Source organism: Herpailurus yagouaroundi, unplaced genomic scaffold (genome assembly GCF_014898765.1).
Source record: "Herpailurus yagouaroundi ecotype Mexico unplaced genomic scaffold, PumYag 221, whole genome shotgun sequence".
NCBI classification, from domain to species: Eukaryota; Metazoa; Chordata; class Mammalia; order Carnivora; family Felidae; genus Herpailurus; species Herpailurus yagouaroundi.
The window spans coordinates 10,133,509-10,157,123 of NW_024412452.1; the positions used below are offsets into that span (position 1 = coordinate 10,133,509).

The 23,615-nt window shown below is 46.6% G+C and overlaps 1 protein-coding gene and 1 long non-coding RNA gene across 6 annotated transcripts in view; one reads left to right on the plus strand and one right to left on the minus strand.

Annotated features, from left to right (window-relative positions):
* Positions 1 to 23,615, minus strand: part of DGUOK (deoxyguanosine kinase) — a 48,980-nt gene continuing 25,365 nt past the window's right edge. For 2 of the 5 annotated variants that reach the window (XM_040458502.1, XM_040458506.1), the window contains 5 exons: positions 19,669 to 19,784; positions 18,962 to 19,061; positions 12,655 to 18,522; positions 2,371 to 2,464; positions 1 to 274 (listed from right to left, as the gene is read on the minus strand). In XM_040458502.1, coding sequence (XP_040314436.1) covers positions 18,496 to 18,522; positions 18,962 to 19,061; positions 19,669 to 19,784 — 243 coding nt within the window. In that variant the 3' untranslated portion in view covers positions 1 to 274; positions 2,371 to 2,464; positions 12,655 to 18,495. The other 3 variants (XM_040458504.1, XM_040458505.1, XM_040458503.1) reach the window with 2 other exon arrangements.
* On the plus strand, positions 19,777 to 22,982 carry LOC121019245 (uncharacterized). Its single transcript, XR_005785508.1, has 3 exons — positions 19,777 to 19,891; positions 20,044 to 20,254; positions 22,885 to 22,982. It is a non-coding gene; the product is annotated as an uncharacterized LOC121019245 (long non-coding RNA).

Below are 23,615 nucleotides of genomic sequence, written 5' to 3' on the forward strand. Positions count from 1 at the left end.
TTTGACATAAAAGTTTATTCCTCGATCATGAAATGTGTCCATTGTGGGTCAAGAGGAGCTCTGTTTCCCACAGCCACCCAGGGACGCAGGCAGCTGGAACTGGACATGCTGCCTCCTCGACCCTGAAGGCAGGAAGCGAGGATGGGGCAAATCAAGCACTAATTCTCCAAGTGTTCATCCGGAAGTAATACAAGTCACTTCTGCTCTCATTTCACGGGCCAAAGCAAGTCATGAGGGGTTGGGGAAGTGCAGTAGTTACAATGCTGCCATGTGCCTGTAAGCAGAAGCAAAAGTATTTGGTTAGCAGCACTCATAACTAACACACAGGGAATAGTGTGTGCATGTGACGGGGATGTGGGGTCTCTAAGGTAGGTGTAAATGCGATCAGTTCTGCCCATTTCATGAGGGCAGGCATGGAGGCTTCTGCCTCCTGGGGACATATACTTGAAATTCCCATTCGATTGGTTGTCATTCCTCCCACTAGAGAACTAGATTCAGAAATTTAGACCGGGGTGGAAGAAATCTGACCCGAGGGAAGCCTGGTGGAAGGGATGAGTGGCAGTGGGGCAAACTCAGTAGACATTAATTTGTAAATTGAGACAGAATCCAGCAGAGGAAAGGACTTGGGGTATATGTGTCACCAGGGGCCTGACAGCTAAAGGAAAGTTCTGAAACAGCACAGCTTCGGCAGAAGCATTTCCTGCCTTCTTGCCATTTCACTCCCACTCATCCTTCCTGGCTAAACTCAGGTGACACCCCAGGAAGCCTTTGATGGTCTCTCGAGACTGAACCTGCCAATCACATCATTAGTAGCTTTAGTAGATTTGTCCCATCTACTGTGCTGTGGACAGGGACCACATCTTGCTCAGTGCTGGCTGCGGTATGGGGGATCTATTAGAGTCTCAGCATGGAGGCAGAGAAACCAGCTGGAAGGCTGTTGCAGAAACCCAGGTGAGAAAAAAAAATCATGGTGGTCTCCATTAGGGTTGTGGGCTGGGGATGCAGAGATGTATTGGAGACAGATTTAGTGACTCACGTCAACAGGATGGGGATCAATTATATGAGGGCACACAGAGGAGGTTTCTGGAAGAGCAACAGGGTGGATGGTAGCACCGAGGGGCCCAGAGGAAGAGCAGGTGGCTGAATGAAGTCAGCAAGGACATGTCCATTTGAGGCACATGTGGGACATGCCCAGAGACCCAAGAAGCAGCATATATGGGGACTTGAGGTTCAGGGGTGGGGGAAATTGGCTGGACCAAGATCTTATTATCTACCTCCTGGTTAAACTTAAACATCAAATCCTCCAACAAGGTCAGCCTTTTTAAAAGGACTTACTAAAAAACAAAAACAAACAAACAAAACCATGTAGAGTTGGGGAGATGAGACCACAGAAAATATGTGCAGTATAAAAATCATGAAATTCCTGAGCTACAAATCTTAAGAATCCAGCCAGAGTGATGCAAAGGCTTCCTAAAAAGAGCTGAGCATCCCTAAAAGGCTTCTTCATCATCACCCTGTTTGTCCCATTATCTTGTTTCCATATGTTGTTCCCATTCCATCTCTGCTGGACAGGAGCCTGCTCGCTGTCCTATCTGAGACCTGAACTGGAGATCACCCCTTTCATTCTCGAGGCTGCCCCTTCCCCATATCCTTTGTGGGCGAGGGTCAAGCCCCATTTGCGGGAACTGTGCAGTGCAAGGGGACCAATCCTCAGAGCCCCCATCATTCCACTTGGCCATTGTGCACCCTCCCCCCACACACACACACAACACCTTCCCTTTTCCCAAACACTGAGATGCTCCCTCCGGGTGCCTGGGCTCCATTTCCACTCCTCTAGGTTCTGGTTTGTGACTGTGGGCAAGGTGATTTCCCTCACCCAGCCTCCTTCTCATCTGTAAAAATGGGACTTATGCTAGCTCCTTTGCAGGTTCCTTTGCAGAGCATCAAATGAGCCACACTGTGGCAATGTCCGATCTCGGACCTTGTATGTAGCAGACGCTCAGATGGTCTCCTCCTTCTAAGCCATCCCATCCCCTGATTCCTCTGCCCCCTTCACAGGGAAAGGGTCTTACAATATTTTAACTATAAACAGCCATGGCAACCAAAGTTAAAATTTATACAATAATCAGTAAGGATATTATGTATTACCTAAGAGAATGGAGGCAATGATGTGTAGGTGCCCAGGCACCCGGCTTGGCACGGAGCAGGAGACCTTCTTCAGCCTCCCCAGCTGGAGACGACAGCTCTCCAAACACCTCCTTCCCTACATATTCAAGCAGCCCTAGGGCCTGCCACCTCCACTCTAAACTGTCCAGAACTTGTCCCCTCTCTCAGGCTTCCCGCGGCTCCCCGGCTCTCACTCCCGCTTACCTCCTTGCCCTCTCCCTGCGGTTGCCTTTCTCACAGACGTGGATCACATTGCCTTGGATTCCGACCTCCTGGGCCTGGAGGTTTCGCCAAAGCCCTGGAATTGAAAAGACCAGGCGCCTGGGCCATCCTGCAGCCAATCAGGAAAAGCTTCAGACGCTTGCCACTCAAAGTGTGATCCGTGGACCTACAGCAGTGGTGCGATGAGTTTGTCAAGAGGGCAGACTCTCAGTAGGCCCCAGAGCTGCTCATTCAGTGTCTGTATTCTAACAAGACTTCCAGGTGATTCCTAGGCACCCTCAAAATTGAGAAGCTCTGCGTTAGAAGCCTTTGGAGATAAATGGGCCAGAGGTAAAAAGGACGCAGCCGTGCCCCATGGAGCGGGAGAGGCGATCTTGGGAACACCTGCACTAACGGACTGAGTCACTCGAGGTCACTCTGGCACTGTTCCTGGGGAAGTATTCTGGATTGCCAACACTGTACTATTTATCTGCTAAGCCAGGGAGGGGGTATGAGCTGATGCCTCCCTCTTCTTGCCATTCTTTAGGGTTGTCCTAATGGAGGCATGACTAGGCCATGACCCACATCCACCTGTCATTTGGCCACTTCAAACCACAATAAAACATGAATTTGAGCATCCAACTTTTGGAAAGCAATCTAATTATTTATAGTGAAGCAAGAGTCCGTAAGACAGAAAATAGGTGTCAAGGCAGAAAGAGGCCACAGGGAACAGATTGGCCACTCAAACAAAAGCGTGTAGTGGGCTAAGGACACCTGAGTGAGGCAATGATGGGCACTTACCTGGGCCTGCCTGGATCCACCAGCCCAAGAAGAACCTCACAGCTGCTAGGAAAAGGAGGAAGAGGAACCATGATGTGCAGCAAGCCTGGGAGCAGCCCACAAGGCCCGGGTGAAGAGCTTAGGTTTCTAAGTACATGCTGATTGGTATAGAAAAGTCAATGCAGTGGGTTTCTTAGAAAGTATCCCTGGGGCCCAGGGAAGAGGCTGCCCCTTGGCCATGAGAGCCTCTTTGGAGGGAGGCAGGTAAACACCTTTATGTGATCTACCAGTTGTGCGACGTCTGTGTACCGCTTCCTGTGGGCACGCCTGGGACGCAGACCCCAACATCACCACTGAAAGGAAACCTCAGGATCAGGGATGTCAGATTTAGCAAACAAAAATACAGGGCATCCAAGTTAAATTTGAAGGTCAGAGAAGCAACATAAAATTTTTTAGTATAAGTACCTACCAGATACTACATTGCAGAGCAACCCTGCTCAGGTTTAGAGTCTGTCCCCAAGGCGTGAGACTAGGAGAGGCTTGGGTTGAAAGAAAGTCTCCACCTAGGGCCCAGGGGTACCCTCCTAAAACCTGCCCTATTTCTGAAATCAGAGAGAAAGCTGACTTTGTTAATTTGTGGGTGGGGCAGTCTTTTGCGAGAGGCTATGCATACTGTTTGCTTTTAAATATTTTGACCTACTGAGGCACCTGGGTGGCTCAGTAGGTTAAACCTCCAACTACAGGTCATGATCTCGCAGTTTGCGGGTTCGACCCCCACGTCCGGCTCTGTGCCAACAGCTCAGAGCCTGGAGCCTGCTTCAGATTCTGTGTCTCCCTTTCTCTCTACCCCTCCCCTGCTTGTGCTCTGTCTCTGGCTCTCTCTCTCTCAAATAAATAAACATTAAAAAAATTTAAATGTTTTGCCCTACAAAGATGGGAACAACCAACATGTTTTTTACATTATCATGTATCCAGTGGGGTAGTTCAAAGAATGTAAACCAGAAAGTGTTATAGTTTTGATAATTTCAAGTCAGGTTCCTGTAGGAGATGGACTGGTTTTCTTAGTCCAGACCAATAAAATCGTGCTTAACCAGAAAAACTGCTCCTATGTAAGCAGGCTTTTATTCATTGAGACTTGTAGAAGAAACTGTTGGTAACTATTTATCTGATCAAACAGTCTAAAGGTATTTCTGAGCATAAAATCAATAAGCTCTTGTGTATGTCAACAACCCAAATTAAATGATAAATTTAGGGAAAACATTTACAAAACAAATGAATGGAAAAGTGTTATATACTTAGTATGCTTCATATGTAAGAAAAAAGATAAACACCCAAAAGGCAGGGGAAGGCAAAGGACACGAACATTCACAAAAGAAGAAATACAAATGACCAATAAAGATATAAAAAGTCCAGCCTCATTAATAATCATAGCAAACTGACGGATCACAGAATGAAAATACTTAATTTTGCAAAGACTGTAACAATTCTCTTTCCCAATTCTCTTTACACCGAGGGGACCAGCAATTCATGTACCCTTTTGGGAAGCAATTCAGCAATGTTTATCAACAAATTTCATAAGGTTTATACCCTCCAGCTCATTAATTTCACTTCTAAGAAAGTGGTGCACAGAAATGTAGGTACAAGGATCTTCACAGAAGACTTACTTATAACAACAGAGAACTAGAAACAATCTAAGTGTCCTATATTAAAGATTGATTGATTTATAGGAGATGAGCCCATTAAATTATTATGCAGCCATTATAATGATTTTACTAATTTTATTTTATTTTCTTAAGTGTTTATTTAGTCCAATGTTAATCACTATTAATGTTGGGGACAGTATATTTAAAAATCTTGTCTGCTTTCACATTAAAATAGTATTTTTGAAAACTATTTGGCAACATTGGAAACTATTTACCATATGAAATCAAAAGAAAATATTAGTATATATTACCAAAATTTGTAAGTAGATATGTACAAAGATTAGAGGAGAATACATCAAAATATTAACAATGGATCTCTTGGCGATTTTTTTCTTCGTCCTACCTTTCTTCTAAAATTTCTACAAATAAGTATTATTCCTATACTTGAGAAATAGAACATTATTATTGAAAAAAAGACAACTGGAAAGCAGGTCCTTGAGAAAGAAGGAAGCAGATCCGGATTACTAACAGAATGATTTCAGTTTTGCCCATTGCAGCCACCTGGAGAACTCTAGGAATACTGGTGCCCAGGCCCCACACCCAGAGATTCCCCTTGAATGGACCTGGGTGGGGACTCCAAGCCTCATGTCCTTGGCAACATCTAGCCACACCCGGGTGAGGTCTAATGTTTGGCCAGGCTGGGACCCACTGCTTGCACAAGCCATCACACGTTTCTGCAGGAGTTTAGGCCTCTGTGTCTGATGGAGGAGGAACTGCAAGACCTGGTCTCAAGCCCCATCAGTGGCCCGCTGTAGCTGTATGCTTTTGGCAAGCCATTTAACCCAACCTTAGTTTGTCTGTCCGTACAATGGGAATTTTTAATGCCTACCACAAGAGTCGGGGTGTGGCCTCGAGGGAGAGGGTAAATGAGAAAGGTCTGTATAAAATAGAAAACATATAGAATGAGCTCTTTGTGAGAACCTGGAAACTCAAATGATAACACTTATCTTTGATCAATGAAATACCCTCGGCAACAGGGGAACCCGTGTAAATAAGCGGGTTTGTTTCTAAGCTCTGTCAGTCTTGTAATTTGCCTTGATTTGGAGATTCCGCAGGCAGGTGCTGTCAGATGTGGATGCCCGGGACAGTCCTAGCCTAAGGGCTCATGGCCAGTAGACAGCAACCAATAGATCTGAGTTGGTTCAGACCGTTTGGTCATCTTGCTTTGAGAGGTGGCTGGCTTCCAGAAGCCAAAACCTTGTTCTCATGAAAATGTGCCTTTGCATTTTAAATAAATGCCGCTTCCCAATACACGTTTCTTATTTAACCGTCTCCTTGGGAGGTTGCGTGGCCATTGCTTAAAATGTCTTGGGAATTCCTCTTTTGAGATTGCCTTTGTCTAAGCTACATTTTTTTTTCTGGGTAATTTCAATCAGTGAATTCATTCTCTATCCTTTGGAGAGGAGCTTAATTTTAGAAAGCAGTCAAAAATATCTTTCAGAACCAAACCTGATGATTAAGATGGCATTCAAACCTAGAGAAGACATTTCTTTAAGTGAAGAGGTCACTCTTAAAGTACACGTGTGCCTATTTGCTACCCAGTGTATTCCCAGCACCCTGCCCAGTGCCTGGGACCCAGATGTTCAACATAATGCTGTTGAACGGTAAACAGAGCCTGGCTCTCTACGGGGACCCATAAACTGGCTCCAAAGGTAAGTGTGAAGGCTTTGGACCAAAGCAACCTATATGGGATTAATAACATTCTAGCTTGTATGCTGATTGGAAATTAGTCCCTTTCTTTGGTAAGTATGCTATGTATATACCTTATGCATTTGACTAGAGAGAAAGTGTTGCAGTTTCTTCCCCTTACTGGGGCTAATACTGGATTTCCTTTCCTAAAGCAACACTAATCAGCGACACTGGGCAAATTCAAGCATTTTTGGAATTATTTTTCATGCCAGCCCAATCCACAAAACAACCAAGCATGGTATTTGTTAGTTACCAAGGACAATGCCTGAAACAAAATTCACGTTGTCACACGAGGATTTCAAGACACTGACATTAATCCAGACTTGCACATTAGCGAAGGTCCACACCTCCGGCCTTAATGGATTTGAGGAGTGTGGAGTTAGGCAACTCATAGCCCAGAAAGAGAGCATCGTCTGAGAGTTTGAACTCCTGGGCTGTCCCAGCTCCGCAGCTAACTAGCTGAGCAGCCTGGGGAGAACATTTCACACTCCCCCACTTGGTCTTTATGTCCTTATCTTTGCAGTGATCTTGCACTCTTAAAGTCACCTTATCTATGCAGTTATCTCCACTCTTAAAAGTCGCCAAAGCTAAACTGAGAACCCTGAAGGCTGACAAGGGGTAAGAGGACAGGTGGAGAGTAGCAGCCACCCCCGTGGTAGGTGATGGACAAGAAAGCAAGGTCCTGCTCAGCTAATGGGGAGACTTTTACAGTAGCCGAGCCAATCTCAGCTAAGCCAGAGTCCCTGCTCTGAAGGAGAAAGAAAGCCAAAGCCAAAGCTCAACTGCTTCTGGCAATGGAACCGTTTCCAGGAAGGGAACACACAGGTCATCTGAGGTCAAGTTCAGGGCACGCAGCCAGCCGCCAGGCGGGAAGGAAGCTGCAGTGAATGCCTGCTTGCCTGCTCTCCAAGTCTTTCACCTTCTGAACACAAGTGCTGTACCAGCCCCTTTGCAGGTCTCCCAGGGGACCGCAGAGGCTCCTTCCAGACCCAGGCCTTCTGGCTCCGGCCCCACAGACACAGCCTACGCAGAGGTGCTGAGAGGAAGCAGGTAGGAGACAGCGTGAGCAGTGGAGCCTCGCTGGCCTGTCTTGTCATTGTCCTGCAGACAAGAGGGGCCCAAGTGCTCCGTCTAAAGCATTTGAGCAATTCCTCATCCACTGTTGCCCTCCCCGCCCCCAGGACACACAGGACACGCTCTCAGCTCTCTGCCTTGGTCCATGGTGTTAACTCCACTGTCTTCCAGCTTCTGCTCTACAAATCCTGCTTTCGTGTAGTGCCCAGCTCATAGGCCATGTGACCCATGCAGTTCCCTTTGCTGGAAGTGGCACCTGTTGTAGACTGTCTTGCGTCACACTTGAAAGGAAGCGTCGTCTCTCCCCGTTTGGGACCACGCTGTACCCACTCTTCACCATCACATTATGCCTATCCCTTCCTTTGCCCATGCTGCTTACCTGCCTGCCATCATGTTCCTCACCTCACCCCACAGGGCTCAGCTCAGCTAGACTCTCTGAAGGACTTTCCACCCACAAAGACCTAGCAGCCCCACTTACTGAGTGGCCGCTCTGTGCCCAGACGTTTGTCTACAGTATTTCTTATCCTGAAACACCCCTGCAAAGCAGGCGCAAAGATAGTTTCACTTTCAGACTTCAGGAAAACAGAGGCTCAGAGAGGTGCAGGAACTTGTCCAAGATGCACGGCTGGTTAGTGGCCGAGCCAGGATTGGAGCCCAGGTATAATGCCTACACCTAAACCCCCCATCTCTTCCGTGCTTTTTCATTCATAAGACAAATATTTTGAACTTGAGGCTATACGAACCTTGAAGATCACCTTTCTTGTTTTCAGAGCAAGGAACCCAAGGAGTAGACAGGCCGGACGACTTGCCCACCCCATTTCCTCATTCCTTGCACGTGCTGGCACTGGGGACCCAGGAACCGTCTATCCGCTGCAGGGGGCCACCAGTGCCAGGTAACATTCTCCGGGGCTTCCAATTGCAAGCCTCCTGACACACACCTGCCTTGCAAGCAGGGCCCCGAAGGAGGCAAGAGAGAATGTTCCAGCAAGCTTAGAGCCACGGGATTATTAGTTCAGCTGTATACAATGATAAAACCCCAAACAGCAGTGACTTAGGTTTATACCTTTCTCATGTAGAAGTCTGAGGAGGGCAGTATGGGGCTAATGCTGCTGATTAACCCACCCAGGGCCTGAGGCCTCTTTTGTCTTCCACAGGTCCCTCCTAATGAGGCCCTGCATGGTCCCCAGTGTCCCCAGGATCATCTGGCACAGGGGAGTCTGAGAGCAAGCTCAGAGGGCTCACTGCCTGTCTTCTACTTGTACCCTTCACACCAGAGAGGCAGCTCTGAGTCTGGCTGGGGCAAGCAGGCTGCAGGCAGCATTAAGGGGTAAGAGTGTGGGGGACATTTCATTGCTTAGTCCAAGGGGCCCTTCTCAAGCTCAGCCTACTTCTTGTCTTCTCCCCTTCTTCCTTCTTTCCATCTGTCTAATGTTTATCGAGCTGTGCAGTCCTGTGTGCCAGGCACTGGAGGTACAAAGAGGGATAGGCGCATTCTGTGCTCGAACAAAGAGATGAGGAAATAGACCATTTTAATGCTATGTGGCAAGGGCAACCATAAGATACATGAAAGTTAATGAGCTTTGTGCTCAACAGGAGCACAGAGGCCGGACCCCTGACCTTCCCCCTCCCAGCCAGGTAGGAGGTTAGCAAGGGCTTCCTGAAGAAGGTGCTTGCTGATGAGACAGACCTGAGAAATATTAGGGGGCAGTAGCTAGCCCCAGATGATTGCCTGGATGTTGGGGATGAGTGAGAGGGAGGAGTCAGACGCTCCCAGTTTTCTAGCTGCAGTGGCCGGAGGAGTGATGGTGCCACCGTGGGTACAGAGCACACAGACCTTCTCCCATGACAGTGCTCTCTTGCCTTGGGGAACACCCCCAGCTTCAGGTGGCTGTCACCTCCCCGGTACGGCCCTTTTCCATTGCTAAAGACATGTACATGGGCCCTTTTTATTGTAAAGGTTTTAGGTCAAGTGCCCTCGGGAGATGAAGTCCCCTCGACCCTGGTCTAGTGAGTCAGATGCAGGAGCACAGTCTGTACCAGGCAGCCTCCAGGCCAAACCAAGCTGATTTCCCAAGTGTCACCTGAGCCTGCTGTGCCTCATGGAAGCTTTGGCTCTAAAAAAACCACCTGTAGTGAACATCTGCCACTTTGTGGAGAACCAGTGAATGAATCCCCTTCCTGTGTTTGGGGACTTTCCCACTGTGGTTGGAGGTAAAGATGGCCTCACACAGTGAAGATGAAAAGTCAGATACTATCTGACTCCCTTGCAGCTACCTGGCATGTCAAGGACACGTGGCCGAGACTACAACTAACATATACCTCCCAGAGTCTCAGGGCTGTGAGGATCTTTGTGTGGCAGAGGCGGTTACAGGGGGATCACTTTCTCCTAACAGCCATGGTGCACACTCTGGGACCTTGCAAATGACAGGCCTGAAGCTTGAGCCTCAGTAGGTTCACACTAGCTTGCTTCTGTTTGCAGTTAAGGACTGTGACAATTCCTTGGCAGGTGATCAGTCCAGCAGGGTACATGGCTAGGGCAAACGCAGGGGAGAGGGGAGCACAGACTTTGTCTGGAGGACAGTGAGTAAAACCATTCAGCCAAACAGAGGATTCTTTCACAGGATGAAAGAAGGGGAAGATAAGGTTGGAGAACCCCCAAAACCCAGTCAAGTAGCCTGGTCATCACCTTGTAAGAGGCACCAACATTTTTTAAATGAACTTTTATTTTGGAGCAATTATTTATTATTTATTTATTTTTAAAAGTTTATTTACTTTTGAGAGAGAGAGGGAGAGTGCGAGCAGGGGAAGGGCAGAGAGAGAGGGAGACGGAGAATCCAAGCAGGCTCCACAAGGATCCAGTGCAGAGCCTCCACTGGATCCAAGAGGATCTAGTGCAGAGCCTGATGCAGGGCTTGAACCCACGAACCATGAGATCATGACCTCAAAAGTGACCAAAGTCGGACGCTTAACCGACTGAGCCACAGGCGCCCCTTGGAATAATTATTAAGTAAGCTAAACGCCCAATGTGGCGCTTGAACTCATAACCCAGAGATCAAGAGTCATGCTGTACTGACTGAGCCAGTCATGTGCCCCAACTTTAGAGTAATTATATATATATATATATATATATATATATATATATATTTATATATATATTTTTTTTTTTTTTTTTTTTTTTTTTTTTTTTAAGTAAGCTTCACGCCCAGTGTGGGGCTGGAACTCACCACCCCAAGATCGAGAGCCACAGGCTCTACTGATTGAGCCAGCCAGGGGCCCAGGAATAATTTTAGATTTACAGGAAAGTTGCAAAGATAGTACAGAAAGTTTCCTATCGCCCCTGATGCTAATAACATCTTGCACTGTATGCTACATTTGTCAAAACTAAGAAGCTGATACTGGTATATTATTATTTACTAAACTCCAGGCTTGATTTGGATTCCACGGCTTTTTCCGCTAATGTCCTTCTTCTATCCCAGGATCCAATCCAGGATACACTTTGCATTTAGATGCCAATCTTTTTACAGGAGAATATTAAATATGATTAAAGCTGTTTTAGGAGAATCGTCTGATGGAACATCCAGGTTGGAAGAGGATGTAGGGTAGAAAGGCATTTGTAAAGGCATTCCAGAACCTTCACCAAATTTCCAAATGCATCTCAGTGCCTGGTGCCTGAAGGGGCTCGCCACCTTGAAGGTGCAGTTGCCAGGAAGAGGAGATCTGGGCCACTGGAAGCACGTCTGCCTGCTCAGGACCCACTGGGCCAAAGGCATATTTAGGATGCACCTGGGGGCCTCCACCCAGCAGTGTTAGCAAGCTAGCAGTTCTTCCTGCCTGGGCAACAAAAGTGGACTGGTACATCTGAAAAGGCAGCCAAGGAAATGCATGCAAGTCTCGTCTTGTCTCCCTTAACCAGCAGTCTGTTGTGAAAACAGAACAGACTCCGGAGTCAGGAAGGACCTGGGTTTGAGTCCTGGCTTCACCACTTACAGCGGGACTCTGGGTGAGTTCCTGAACTTCCCTGAGCTTCAGTTTCCTTACTGGTAAAAACTGGGATCTTAAGCCTCCCTCATAAGATTAATGAGAGGATGATACAACATTTAAGAAGGGTTCACTAGGGCATCTGGCACACAGTAGGCATTCAGCAATAATCAGCTCCCTTGACAACTTGAGCATGGGATCTGGGCTCAGAATTTTTTTTTGCATATCCTTGTAGTGCTTAGCACACAGAAGGCACTTCATAATTTGGTGACCATACTATGGAGCTCACAAATCCAATGGCCCCAGAAAGGGCACAACATGTCTCCACTTACATCATTCACTTATTTAGTGAGTCTGTATCAGGCAAGTCTGTATCACCAAATAGCAGTAAATAGAGAAATGCCAGGCACTGTGCTAAGTGACCAAGACATGGTCTGTGTCAAAAATGGCAAAGCCCATTGGTCTCCAGACAACTTTCATTCAGGTCTGGCACACGGTTGGACATAGATGAATCAGCAGTGTGTCCAAGAGCACAAATACCGGTTCCTTCTGGGTGGTGCGAGGGAAGAGCCTCACAGAGACAGGAGTAGACTTGGGACTGGCGGAATCAGTATCCCTTTCGGTAAAAAAGAGCAGAAGAAGAGGGAGAAGCATTGCGTTATGTGGGAAACACAAGATGTTGTCTGGACCCACGGGTAGTCCTGTGGGGTTTACGGTATGAGTGGTGGGAGGTAAAGTTACAAAAACATGGCAGCTCTAATACTTCCACACAGGAAGGGCTGGGGGGCGGCTGTCTGGTGGCAGGGGCTGGCAGAAGACCTGACTTGAAGCTATGCTTTTACACAGCAGCTACAGCTTTTCTGTATGGTAGTCTCCCCCTTATCTGAGAGGGACACGTTCCAAGATGCCCAGGGGAAGCCTGAAACCACAGATAGTACTAAACCCTAAACATACTCTATTTATTCCTACACATACATACCTGTGATAAAGCTCGATTTATAAAGTAGCACAGTAAGACATCGACAATAATAATTAACAAATTAGAACAATTATAACAACATACTGTAACAGGAGTTTTGTGAATGCCCCTCCTCTCTCAAAGTATCTTATTGTGCGGTACTCTACGCTTCTTCTTGTGATGCTGTGAGATGACAGAATGCCCACGTGATGAGACGAAGTGAGGTGAATGACAGGCATTATGACACAGCAATAGGCTACTACGGACTTTCCCTCAAGACGTCAGAAGGAGGGTCATCTGCTTCCAGAACAATGGCTGACTGCTGGTAACCGAGCTGTGGGAAGTGAAACTGCAGATAAGGACCGGGAATAAGGTGAGGTGGCCTGGGGAACAGATGGTCGCTGGTAGTAGCAATGGGCGGGCAGGGTAAGGAGTGAGCATCGTAGCCACTCCCGACATGGCCATGCGAGGAAGGGAGCCATGTGACCGCTAGGAAAAAGGAGGCGGGGTGAATGCATTTGGGGGAGTCAACTGCAATGCCCACTACACCTTCAACTAGAGAGCAGACAATGAGGTGCAGGAAGACTTGAGAGATTTCAGAGATTGAGAGATTTCAGAATTTGGTGAGAAAGGGGTTGGAAGAGAGCTGGAGGGCAAGGATGACTCCAAGGCTTCTAATGTGGTCAACCTCGTGAAGAAACAGGCTTTGTTGTCCCCGGGGAGGGGGAAGGGGCAGGGTGGGGTGAGAACTCTGTTTTGCACACACTGAGCAGAAGGGAGATCCAGGTAATGACACCCAGAAGTCCACACGGATCTAGCTTCAAACGTCACCCTCCAGTCTGGGGTTTGCTTCAAAACAATCTGAGTGGTGGGTTGGCTACAGCTGACACAAAACTGGCCCTGAATAAATAACTGAGGTGGGTGAGAAAGTAAAAATTAGCTCAGACTAAGAAAACAAAAGGCGTGCTACCATCTCAGGCGGGGAAGACGGCACAGGTAAGGCCAGCTACAAAGCTGCCGTGAAACGCTACTCCTCCCAAGGGCACGCTGCTGCTAGTGTCACAACCACCCCCTTCTTTGCATGGCTACTGCTTTCTGAGTCACTGAGCTCACCTTGTTCTCTGAAATGATGGACCGTCAGAAAGTTTGCCGTTTGAAATTTTATCAGTAAAAATGAAACACCCTCCTGTTGCTGGGAGGATCTAAGTCACTTTGACACAGAGAAACGGTCTTGATTTGTAATTCAGGTTCGGAGCTTCAGATAAGGGGCTTCTGAACACAACATTCACTTTGTACTTTTGAAGGAAATGAACCTGGGCCTGCAGTGCAGTTCAGACCAGGCGTTGACTCCCGTATACGGAGATCTGCTTTTCTCTGAGCCTATCAAAGCACTGCTTCATTTACATTTTTACTTAAACTCTATCCTTCCCCCAGATCCTTTAATTCTCTCTTTTCCCGTTTGGTAAGACACCCATAGTTACTCTGGTGAGGTCCCTTTCATCACAATGAATTAAAAAATCTGGTTTTGTCAAACTACAGGCTTGTTTCTGGTGATCTGAGGCTGACTGGGTCTGCGTAATGGGGATACAGTTCTTTGCACTATTCCCTTTGCTATTGCAAATGATTCACATTTTTCCACATTTCCAAGTTCTTGAGAAGTACTCACCCCATGATAACAGTAGGAGCTATGATGGTGTTTGAGATCTCCGCAAGGGTGAGTTAACAGCCCTCCAAAGACATCCACACCCTAATCCCCGGCACCTGTAAATATGTTGCCTTAATAGCAAAAGGGACCTGGCAGATGTAGTTAAGGCTAAAGATCTTGAGATGGGGAGAGTACTCTGCCTTAAAGCAGAGAACCTTTCCTGACTGTGGTCAGAGAGAGATGTGACCACAGGAGAAGGGTCAGAGACGTAGTTGCTGGCCTTGAAGATGGAAGAAGGGGACACAAGCCAGGGAATGTGGGAAGCCTCTAGAAGACAGAAAAGGTAAGGAAACAGATTGTCCTCCAGAGAATCCACGTCAGAGTTCTGACCTACAGAACTAGAAGATAAACTTGTGCTACTTTAAGCCAAATTTGTGGTAACTTGATATGGCAGCAAAAAAAAAAAAAGGAATACAAGATCACTCAGCACAGTGGGTAAAGACAGAAATGAACCAAGGGTGCCTTGGGGACGCCAACACTTGAGAGGAGAGGAGGAAATGAGGAGTCAGCTAAGGACACAGAAAGGGAGGGACCAAATAGCGGAACACAGAAGAGACCAAGGAGAAAGTTCCAAGGAGAAAGTGGTCCAGATTTAAACTGCCCACTCCTTAAAAGTGAAGGCTGAAGGGTAAGCAGTCTTTCAGTTTTAAAGCACATGTTCTTCCCTTGCTTCAACGTCCTGTGATTCTAGCATTTTCATAAAATAAACAGCCTTTCCCCTGAAACCACCACCTTCTCCTTTCACGCTAAAAGCCGGAGAGTTTGAGAACTTTCACAATCTCAATTCACATTACAAACCCATCAAGGTAATATTCTGGTTCGGGAAGAGCAGGTTTTACCACATCACAAGTGAGAATGAACTCTATTTTTATGTGCTAATCTAAGTTATTTGACGTTGGAGCACAGCCTAAATGGGAGTGGGACAGTCACCGGCCTGGTGTGACTGTGCTGTGCTGGGTCTCCGTGTTTAAACACTCCTCCCAGACCTGTCCCTCCTCGAATGCTAAGGTCCTCATTAAAACAGTCTCTCTAGACCATCTCACTACCAATTTGGAAAACGGCAAATTATTTTACCCAGGTAGACTGTCCACGGTGCTATCTTACAGAATATTCACATTCTTTTTTTTTAAGTTTCTTTATTTATTTTGAAAGGGGGGAGGGGCAGACAGGGAGGGAGAGAGACAATCCCAAGCAGGCTCCGTGCTGTCAGCACACAGAGCCCAATGCAGGGCTTGATCCCATGAACCGTGTTAATATGACCAGAGCCAGAATCGAGTCGGGACACTTAACTGAGTCACCCAGGCACCCCCGGAACATTCACATTCTGAAGGGCAAAGTTTATGCAGGGAAAGAAGTGCTGAATTTCTAGATTTTCAGGCTTTTTCTAAGTGAAGAAGGTGAAGGATAGGAGTGTATTCCTAAATTCTAAACCCACTAGCCTTATGTGGTTTTGAGAAGCTGGGCCTAATGCCTCATTCTCACACAAAGACATTGGCACGTGACTTTTTCTCTGCCTGAATACCCTGCCCCATTAATTCTTCAAAATTCGGAACAGTTGCCACTTTCTTAGGGGGGGGCTGTCCCAGCTTATGTTGGCTCCTTCTGTCATGGGCCCCCACAGAACACCCGTATGTTTCCTTTTGAACCGCTCACCACATAAGCAATTACTTGTCTGCTCTTTCACCCTCACCATCCGATGGCGAATTCTGCAAGGTAAGGGCAGCCTGCCTCCGCTGTGCTGTTATCTCCTTGGTCTCTAGCATACAGGAGATACTCACAAATATTTGATGACTGATTAAACGAATGAAGGGTGGGGTCCCAGTGCTCTTATTCTGGCTTTACATTAGTGGTTCCTGAAAATGTAAATGGGAATTAAACATTCGGGCCCCTCAAAGCTAAAGAACCAAAAGCACTGAGTTTCTAAAACGTACCTACCATTCAATGTTCATCCCTGGTCTTGTCCAAAGCCTGAAGCGGCAAACAAACACAAGAACAAGTGGGTCGACAACACTAACAAGAGAATTCAGTGGGAAAAGAGAATCATCTTTTCAACAAATGGTGGGACAATTGGATATGCGCATACAAAAGAACGAAGTCAATCCTTACACCACACACACAAATTAACTCAAAATGAACCACAGACCTAATGGAAGAGCCAAAACTATACAACTCCTGGAAGAAACCTTAGGAGCAAATGTTTGTCACCTTGGGTTGTTCAAAACTTTCTTAGACGTGACACCAAAAGCCCAAGTGGCAAACTAGACTTGGTCGAAATTCAAAACTTTTGTGCTTCAAAGCACACTATCAAAATACACCCGAGGGAATGGTAGAAAATATTTATAAATCATGTCTCTGGTAAAAACTTGTACCCAGAATATCCAAAGTCTCTTACAACTCAATAATAAAAAGCCAAATAACTGAAGAAAGCACAAAGGATTTGGGTATTTTTCCAAGGAAGAAATACAAATAACAAATAGTAACATGAAAAGACGCTCAACATCATTAGCCATCAGGGAATGTAAATCAAAACCAGGATAGGATACTAGGACGGCTATAATCGAAATGACAGCAAGTTTTGGCAAGGACCGGGAAAGACTGGGGCCCTAATTTATCACTGCAGAGAATGTAAAATGGTGCAGCCACTTTGGAAGAGTTTAACAGTTCCTCCAGAGTTACCATTTGACCTGGTAATTCCACTCCTAGATGTATATCCAAGAAAATTTAAAATCTAAAAATCTGTATATGAATTTTCATAGCATTATTCGTAACAGCCCCAAAATGGAATCCACATGTCTATCAATAGATGAATGGATAAACAAAATGTAGTATATCCATACAATGAAATATTTCGTCACAAAAAAGAACGATGTACTGATGCATGTTACAACATGGCTGAACGTGGAGAACCTTGAAAGAAACCAGTCACAAGAGGCTACATATTATGTGATTCCACTTACATGAAATCTCCAGAAGAGTCATATCTAGAGACAGAAAGTGACTTCCTAGAGCTGCACTGGGGTGGAAGAAGTAAGGGCGATGGGGAACAGGGAGTGACTGCTAGTTGGTTGGCAATTTTTCTCGGGGTGCTGAAGACATTCTGGAATTGACTATGATGATGGTTGCTCAACCCTATCGACCATACTAAAAACCACTGAATTGTGCACTTTAATTAGGTGAATTGTACGGTACGTGAATTGTATCTCAATAAAAGTGTTAAAAATTTAAGTATGATAAAGAAATGCTGTGCTTCCATTTCACGACAGCACACATTTGTCAGAAGCCAATCTCATGCTCGTTTCCCCAAGCATAAAGAGAAACACAGGTTTCTGTCTCCTGGGACGCTGACTTCTGAGCTTATTCGTTTTCCTGTGTGCCTGCACGACTGTTAAGGGCTCAGTGCAGGGATTCATGGAGCTGCAGGCTTCTTGCAATGGAGCATTTCGATTCTACGGAGCCATGCATTTTTCTCTTGACAATAAATTGTCCTTGGAGCTTGAAGTGCAGCACAAAAAATTCTTTTTCCAGCACAGTCACTCCATTAAGATCACCTGAAACTCACTGGGTATATTTAGGGCAGGCCAGAGTGCCAGGATGACTGAATCCTAAATGCAAGATGCTGGGACTTTTGGGCTCATGATTTGTTTTCTCCCTCCCTCCATCTTCCTTTGGCCCAGGTTCTTCAGCTCTAGCCCAAAGGTCAGAGCACCCCACACCCCCAAGCAAAAGTGCTGGATGGGAAGAGACAGGAGCATCCTGGAGTTCGGGTTCCATTCCCTAGTGCTGGGGGCCTGCACTGAGTGTCCACACTCTCCCGAACCTCTGTACTTCCCTCCTTCGTGCCCAGGGCAGGGCTTGGATGGGAGTTCTGGGAACAATCCCAGCCCAGGCGCATCAGAGGGAACAAGTGAGCACACAGGGAAGTCTAGGTGGTGAAGGATTCAAGAGAAAAGCTATGGCTGTTCTCAGGTGAAAATGGCTCATCTAGAGGGAGATTCAGAGCGGGCACCAAGAAATATGCACAGGGATAAACCAACAACTGGATTAACAGAATAAGCAAAACTTCCACTTTATTTTAGAAGCCTTTGAGACATAAAAGACAGTAACTGCAGAGTCGAAGGCTAACCCAAACCATGCACCTGAGTGTCAGAGCACTCTAGGGGCAAAAGGCGATGGAAAGGTGCATGACTTGGGATTTTTTTCCAGCTTTAGAAACTCAGAGAACCAGAACATCCCGGGACTGGTTACAGATTATTTACAAAGGTGTTTACCTGTGCGAAAGAGAAAAACCAAAAGTTATATTTCCCATTTTTAGCACTCTACAACAGTCCACCCACACTGCATATGTAGCCGAGCCCACGAGGTTTTGTGAGGAAGGGAAAATAGGCATGGGGGAGAAATGGGACCTGCTCAGGGTCATACAGTATCAAGTGGCAGAGCTGGGAATAGAATCCATAAATTGTATTTCCCCAGTTCTAAAATACCTTTGAGGAGGAAGTTAGCTGGGAAGTCAATTATTTAACAATTATTAGCCCAAAATACTTTAGAGAATAGGGATTATATTTGTGACATGTACAAGGTCCCATGGGCTTTGGAGTGTGAAATGCAATTTGAAGCACAAAGCATAAGACCATCATTCTGAAGTCTGAAGCAAAGACAAAAGCGCAATAAAGGAAAATCACAAGATGCAGGAGTTAAGATCCTCCCCACCTTTTTCAAGAGTTCTTCTTGTTTGGTTTCTTCTTCAGAAAAATCATCATTGACATCCAATACCAGCACTGGAATGTTCAGCAGAGCCTCAAAGTGGAGCCTTGTAAGAAGCATGAACGTTTTAGGGGACAGAAAAAAGAAAGCTGAGCCAACCTTCACATACTCACCAAGTCTTAGTAATCCATAGAAGAGATCTAAAGTCACATGGCTTCTCAATGAAATGGCATGTAAATAGCAATTGGAAAACGAGTTTAATAAAGTTGGCCAGAAAGAGGAAGGCTGAAATTTCTCTTTAGTCTTGAAATGGATACGGAAGGTCAGAGCCCTACACCTTTCCAGTGGACAGCATGCCGAGCCCAAAGGAAGGAAAGGCCAAAACTAGGACTGTCAACTTAGTAAGAAGGACAATTTCTCCAGAAATTTTCAGACCTTCACCCTGAGCTAACTATATCACTATCCTCAATCACAATGTTCAATCTAGGGTAATGTTAAAAAACAAAAAAGGTGAGAAACAGAATCTAATAAAAAGTCTCTTAGCATATAGATTACATCTCACATTTAAGTTTCTGAGTTGGATAATGCTTGGCATTTCCAGCCACTCGGTACATTCTCAACCTTCTTATGGGGCTGCGTGCTGAACTCATGCTTGGGCAACTGGCTTGTAGGGAGGCAGGTGTCTGTGTGGTGCTGCCCTCTTCTCTGCTTACCTGGTTGTCTTGTGAACAAGCCAGGCTTCGTGTTGACTGTGAAGCTGCTCGAGATACGCCAGCTCAATTCCTTTCTCCTCTTCCCTGGCCCTGTGGTGTAGTCTCTTCCAGCAAACCTAAAAGACAATCCCCAGGCCCTGCTGAGCTCATGTGTTATCCTGGCTGTGACGATGCAGTCCTCAGGGGCTCTCTGACTCAACTCACGATGTCTGTCCTGAGAACGGTAAGCCATGACTTTGCTTCTACTGTCTGCTTTTCTTATTCAATCACAGGGTTAATGGCAAACTTCATCAACCCTTTTTTTTTTCTTCTTCCCAATCCCATCCAGGAAGTCCCTAAATTCTCTTTAATCTCTCTCACCTCTGTCCTAGTCAGGTCCTTATCACCTCTCACTCAGATGGTGGCAAGAGCCTTCTGGCCACTTCACCATGGAGGCGGTGAACTGCATGGGAACAGCACAGGCCTTAAAGTCAGAAAACCCACAATTCGATTCCTGTCTTCGCCTTGTACTAGTGGTGCAAGCTCTGTGGGCTTCCCTCTCCTCCCCTCCACTCACCCCATGGGGAGTTGGTGAGGACTCACCAAGGTAAGGCATGTCAAGTTCCTGGCCAAAGCTGCTCTCTCCTCCCAGTGAGACCCCTCCACCCACCCTTCCTGAGTGCTGCAGGAGAGTGGCGGTGCGCTCCTTGCTGCGAACACTTCCCGGGCTCGGTACTACCTACAGCCACAGAGCCCCAGGTTCAAGGAAGCATGAGGAGCATATTTACAAAATGGAAAATCTGAAACACGACTTTCATATCCTTTCACTCACTGAGTCTGCAGCAGAATGCAAACTCTGCCCAGGTCGAAGATAAAACAAAGAAGTAAAAAAAAAGTGAGGCTTAAGACTAACTCTCCTTCCCTCCCCCTTTCCAGAGAGTGCATGATTCCACTCTGCCTTCACCTGGTAGAAAAGTCTGAAGCACACTGGCTCGGAGAATGTCTTCTTCTCCTTTACCTGTCGCACAAGGCCATCCCAGATGCTGGCCGTCCCCCCTACCTCTCCACCTTCATCCTTAGCACCTCCCTGGACTCAGTGCCAGTAGCCAGATCGGACCCGCAGGACAGGCCGAGCTCTTTACCACCTTGAGACTTTTGCTCCAAATCTTTGTTTTGCCTGATTGCTTTCCTTCCTCTTTCCACATGGCAAACATTTCATCATTCAATGTCACCTGTCCTGGGAAGAACAGGTGGAGTAGCCCACTGATCTAGGGCTACCTTCTTTCAAACACTTAAAAAACTTTATCCCAAATGTAAACTTTAGCTGCAAATGAAGCACACGGTACTCCCAAAGACGCACAGAGTCCTTGCTGTTTCCCTCTCACTCAGCCCTTCCTCTAAGGGGACGAAATCATGTAAACAAATTTCATTTATGAGCTTATGTCCAACTTTTCAAACTGATTAACAGAGACAGATCTGACACGTTAATACTTCTAGCACCCATTCCTTCTCGCCAATCTTTTCCCCTAATCAACTATCATCCCAAACTTAGATGAAGTCCTTGTCCTTGGGATTTTATAATTTACTTAGACAATAGGTAAACCAACATGCAAAACAATGAATCAAGTGCTAAACTGTGAGCTTTGGATCTTTCTTCAGTGTAGCAGTTCAGATCAGGGAGGGAGCAGCTGTGCCCCGGAGTCAGAGAGGTGGTTCCCTGGAGGAGGCAGGCCCCCCCCCCCCCCTTTACTTCTAGTACCAGCTCCCGAGCACCACTTGGAGAGCCGGCGCTGTGCCAGGCCCTGGGGAAACACAGGCCGCCGGTGGCATTTCAGCTGTCTCAGGAGACAGAGGGAGGCGTGTACAGGGAGCTCTGAGAGCACAGCGGCTGGGAGCCAGAGTCTGTCTTGTTCAGGGCCGAGCGCCGGGCTGGCACAGCCAGTGGTCAGTGAAAACGCTGTTGCCTGCCGCCGTTCGCGGAGTCCATTTCTGCCCTCGTCTCCCTGGCTCTGTTAACCTTTTTCTCCTGCTTTCACCTTCTCCATTTCTACTTTCTTTCACCATGAACCTGCTTTCTTCTTCCTCTTTCTGCCTATACACCCCACCCTTACTGCTGATGGCTTCAAGACGTTTCCCCTTGTTCTCCTCCCTTCCCCATCACACAGCTTTACACCCCCAACTTCTAGCTGCCCAGTTCTCGATACCACAGCAACCAATGTTAATTTTGTATACTTTCAGAAATATTTTATGCATATACACATTCTTACCACCACTTTTTAAAAAAACACCATACTTGTAAAAGGTGTCCCACTACATCCCCTGTGCTGGCTTTTCTTCACTTAACGATTAGTATTTTCCCATCTTTTTTATGGCTTTAGAGTTTTCCAATGTATGGATAGAGCACAATACATTCAACTGATCCCTACTGATGACCACTTGGGGACCACTTGGGTTGTTTCCAATAATCTGTTATTTACAAACACAGCTGTCTTGCACATGAGCCATTGTGCCCATTTGGGAGCATATTTATGGTATAAATTCCAAGGAGCGTGATGAACAGGTAAACTCCTACTTCGAACATTTGGCAAAATTCTTATTTTACTGGTACGGCTACATCAATTTTTTTTTTAAGTAGGCTTCACACCCAGCACGGAGCCCAATGTAGGGCTTGAACCCATGACAGTAGGATCAAGAACTGAGCTGAGACCAAGAATCAGATGCTTAACTGACTGAGCCGCCAAGATGCCCCTCAACAAATTCTTTTCTTCAAAAGTCATATGCAAACAGTTCTTTAGACCTGTGTCTCTTGGTATCAGTCCTCACAAAAGGACACACCTGAATGTAAGAAGGGCGGTGTAGCTGCACACAGCAAGCGGGGACCTTCTTGCTGATCTGCCCCCTTGACCAACCACCGCAGGAAGAGAGGCTGCTTGGACACTGAACTGTGACCGCTAGTGGGTCTGGCCACTCTACTTCCCAAGCCCAAGCCTGGGTGCCACAGGCACCAGGCATTTCCGGCATACTAGCTCCATGCTGCCGACAGTCCCCGGCAGGGCTGCACTCTCTTCCTGATTCCATGGGGCTGGGTGGGACACCGAGGAACAGACATTTCTCTTTTGACTGTTTTTTAGGTTGGCTTGCTTGTGTTTTAGAATTTAAGGAAGAGCAGGTAGAAAGGAGCAAAATGCCCTACTGAGGTCCATCTCACATGCTCTAAACTCAGTATTTCTTTCCCAGGGCTTTGTACTACAGTATTGGGCACTCGCATGGCTTTTCACATGCAGACGTGTTCACGTCTGTTCTCTTCCCTCGGATATGGTCACCTCTGAATCTCACAGGAGGGGGTCAGGGGTGACTTTGGAGAAGGATATCAGCATTCCTGGGTCTCTGGCTCTAAAACCATCAAAAGACCATCAAAATCCACAACCAGTCTTAAAGCTTTTCTGCTTTTTCTACCATTAAGTTGCAAGAAACCTTCAAAGCCCCTCATTTTTTTTTCAACAACCCCCCTCATTCCACCCCTGCTGAAGGAGCTCAGTTAGTCTCTCCACGAAGGTGTGTCAGTCATACCCCCACCACCGCCGCCACCACCGCGGCCACCATCACCACCACCACCACTGTCACCATCACTTCTCAGTCATTCCAAAGGGCACAAGCAAGTGAGGAAGACTCTTGCTGGCCTTTTCTCCAGCTCCTGCAAGCCTGTGTGATGGGCTCTCCTGCCTATCTTCTGACTGCTCAGTCTGCTCTCAGGCCTGCCCCTGTCCACAAGGTTCAGTCCCATCTCTAAAAAGCATGGCCTCTAAAAAAAATAAAATAAAATAAATAAAAAGCACGGCCTCTAATCAGAAAGGAGCTTTCCTCCTAAGATTATGCAGTATATCTGGTATTTGACTACACATTACATATGTCTCAAAAGCTGAGAGCAACACACCTCTCAAAAAATACCTCCAGCCTTGACTCAGAAT